The 3527-nt window shown below is 31.3% G+C and overlaps 1 protein-coding gene across 1 annotated transcript; it reads right to left on the reverse strand.

The window, feature by feature from the left end:
* Positions 1 to 767: 767 nt before the first annotated feature.
* LOC107624790 (hydroquinone glucosyltransferase) lies at positions 768 to 3236 on the reverse strand. The gene is made up of 2 exons (XM_016327245.3): positions 2333 to 3236; positions 768 to 1538 (listed from the first exon to the last, which is right to left on the reverse strand). Exons 1-2 carry the CDS (start codon positions 3152 to 3154, stop codon positions 867 to 869), a joined length of 1494 nt encoding a protein of 497 aa, XP_016182731.1. The 5' UTR covers positions 3155 to 3236; the 3' UTR covers positions 768 to 866.
* Positions 3237 to 3527: the final 291 nt, after the last annotated feature.

The raw sequence follows: 3527 nt of genomic DNA on the forward strand, positions 1-3527 counted from the left end.
AATATAAATAAGTTACAATCATTGTACAATAGAATGTTTATTACAAATTTAATCTAGTGGAAAAAATATTATCCATGAAAGAAAAGTCAATGATTACCATAATAACTTTTTTGTTTTTAATAATAACAAAATGAATTTGTTAATGAGTTATGGCTCAAATGACATAGTTTTTCTATATTCAATTAAAAAATTGTGGGTTCGAATCTTCTATCTTTGATAAAAAAAAAAAATTTGTCAATTTACATGAAGAAAATAATAAATCCAAAAACAAAAATCCAAAATCCAATATTTAAAAATTCATATGAAAGAGAACAAATAGTCAAAATGTCAAATCTCCTTACTCAAATAAGGAGGGATGCAATCATGCAAATAATGCTTGATAAAGATACCGATGGCCCACTTTCTAGTTTCTCTCTCATCTAGTCATCTACCAATCACATAAAAAAACAAAAATCTGCATTATATTCTCTCAGTAAATTTGCTTTGTACCATAATCTGACCCATGTTGTCGAAGAAATGAGGTCAGATAACCTTTCACGTTTTACTTAAGCAATTTTTTTCTCACTATATCTCGTAATTCATTAGACTAAAAATAAGACCAAAAATTGCAGAATTGAGCGTTATAAAGCTGTCATTTATTTCGGTAAAAATAAATAAATAAATAAATAATTCACTACTTACATGAAATAAAAATTAAATTCAGGTTAAAATAATAAATAAAATTATTAAATAATTTAATATATTTAATTAAATTATTATTAATTAAATTTTTCACACGAACATAATTTTATTAAAAACTATTAAATAATTCAATATATTCTCAATATTTGTGTTCCACTTTATTAAAATTGTCACTTAAAAAAAATTCAAATGCTACATTTCCATTTCTTTGTAAGAGTAGAGAATGCCTTAGTAGATGAACCATTTTGAGTGAGTGCAGCAGCAGCAGCATCACTCAAGTGTTTGATTCTCTTTCTAATTTCCAAACCTTCTTCATTCTCCTCCATCATTCTCTTTATAACTCTTGCAATTTCCTCTCTTTTCACTATCCCATCTTCATCATTATCAACAACCTTCTCTGGCATGAGTGCCACTTTAAGCACCTCTTTGAGCAACACTGCATTCATTCTCTGTTCAGCAAACAATGGCCATGCAATCATGGGAACACCATGGACAATGCTCTCAAGCGTTGAGTTCCAACCACAATGACTCAAGAACCCACCTGTAGAGCCATGACCAAGGATCTCAACTTGTGGGGCCCACGATGGAACCACTAGGCCTTGTTCTTTGGTTCTCTCCACAAAACCTGATGGTAAATAGCGTAAAGGATCGTCCTTTTGTTGATTAAGATATGCAGAACCACCAAAGTTGCTAGGATTTCTCACAACCCACAAGAACTTGTGTCCAGTCAGTTCCAATCCAAATGCAATCTCATTGAGTTGCTCTTGAGAAGTTGTTCCACCACTTCCAAAAGAGATATACAACACTGATCTTGGTGGTTGATTATCCAACCATCTTAAACACTCTAACCTGTTTACCTGTATTAGAATTCATCATAAACTCTGAATATTCAGATACCTTAAATACAAAATATACTTAAATAACAGAGATAAATATACTTAAATATATGTAAAAGCGGGATCCAATATGGGAAAGTACGAAGAGCCAATGGAATATTTATACAATGTGTACAATGGAGGTTTAGAAAATATTAGAGATATAATCATTAGTGTTACCTTTTCCCATCATCCGAAACTTTTGGGATGAGTGGTATCATGCATGGTATTAGAATGCTAGATCCGAAAGGTTAAGAGTTCGATCCTTGGTGAACCCCTAGTTTAAGTTTTTGAGAAGATGTTTATTATCGCTAGTACTCGGATAGTTATTCTAGATAATATAAGAAATGTTCATTTTGTAACTCAAATAGTCCATTGTTTCCCTAGCGAAATCTAGGATCCCGCTTTTAAATATATTTTAATTATACCTTTAAGAATTAATATTATTAATGGATACATTAGTGTAACAATTAACAATCTTCGACAGCATAGTAATTTTTTGATTTAACTCTTAAAATCTTTCAATATTACAATTTTAAAAAAGTTAATTAATTTTACAAAATTTGTAATAAAAATTTAAATTTTGTGATTTTACATTTTATTAATTTTTTTTATTTTACGTAAAATTTCGATTTTTTCTACTTTTCTACAGAGTGATATGTCACTATAAAATTGTTGTATTTGATATATTGTCCAATTAAAAGTATAATTAAAACATATTTAAAATGTTAAATATAAAATTAAAACAAATTAAGTATTAAAAATTTTCTATGAACCTGATTGCTGGTGGCACTCTGAATGATTGGTCCAATAGGGTAAACAAAAGGGCTATTAGTATTTTCTCTATTGTTGGCTTGATCTTCTATGGCTCTTATTAAATCAGCTTCTAAATCTGTGAAAGTGTTGACTAAAACACCATCAACCAGTGAGTACTTTCTGCAAACACCAAGAAATGATTTGTAGGCTTGGGTTGATCTTTGAGAGAGAGCTGGTTGTGGAAAATCATGGACCTGAAATGGCACAGGACAACCTGGAACATGAACAGTAGTTTTTTCTGTTAACTGCTGGTGGAACAACAAGGACTCTTCATGTTCATGTTCATGTTGTTGTTGATCATCAAGGTGTGGAAGATGAAGACAGAACGATAGAAATAAAGCTCCAGAGGCAAAGAAAACATAGGACAAGAGATTGAATTCCTTGGCAAGATCAAGAACATCGGTTGAGAAGAGGCTGAAGAGAATTGCAAGGATGTTGTGATTGGTGGAAGTGATGAGTGATGTTAGTTCTTGATGGAGGAAAGGAAGAGAATGTTTCACTGTTTGTTGCATCTGAGTTGCAGGTTGAGGATTCTCATCAGTGATGATGAGGTCTTCAACGTTGACTTGGGGAAGAAGAGTGAAGGTTATGTTTGGTGGGAGAGAGTTTTTGTTGAGGATGGAGTTCATGGAAGAAGAAGGAGGACCAAGTGTTGGAATCATCAACTTAACATGCAACTTATCATCGTCATGAGTAAGAATCTTTGCAAACTCAACAAGTGGAATCAAATGGCTCAGACCAGGGGAAGGAACCATCACTATGCATGGATTTTTCTTCTCCATAATTGTGTGATGATGCTCAAGAGTGATGAGTCAAGATGGTTTTGTAATATGTGAAGCTGAATGAGTCATGTTTTAGGAATATGTATCACGTTTGATATTTAAAAAACATGCTGTTAATACATTAAAATTAGGTGGATACTACAATGAAGATTTTATAATTGTTTTCATGTGAATATATTTTTTTTGTGATCTTTGGATGATGGATTGTATGGTTAGATTCTAATATTTATAAAAGTGTTGTTTTTATTTAAAATGTGGCTAAATAAATAAACCACACTTTTAAACAAAGTATCTTCATGAGAAGATATTTTTGTCATCTTCATTTAAGTAGTTGCCTTAAAATTAATGACTAAAATCAGTTATTAATGTATTT

Source organism: Arachis ipaensis, chromosome B2, assembly GCF_059453495.1.
Source record: "Arachis ipaensis isolate K30076 ecotype BB chromosome B2, ASM5945349v1, whole genome shotgun sequence".
NCBI classification, from domain to species: Eukaryota; Viridiplantae; Streptophyta; class Magnoliopsida; order Fabales; family Fabaceae; genus Arachis; species Arachis ipaensis.

Excerpts from the sequence above, each read along its gene's own strand:
- LOC107624790 (XM_016327245.3), bottom strand. The coding sequence starts at position 3,154 with ATGGAGAAGAAAAATCCATGCATAGTGATGGTTCCTTCCCCTGGTCTG. Across the intron at positions 1,539-2,332 it reads AGAGTGCCACCAGCAATCAG|GTAAACAGGTTAGAGTGTTT; the intron begins GTTCATAGAAAA and ends ATTCTAATACAG.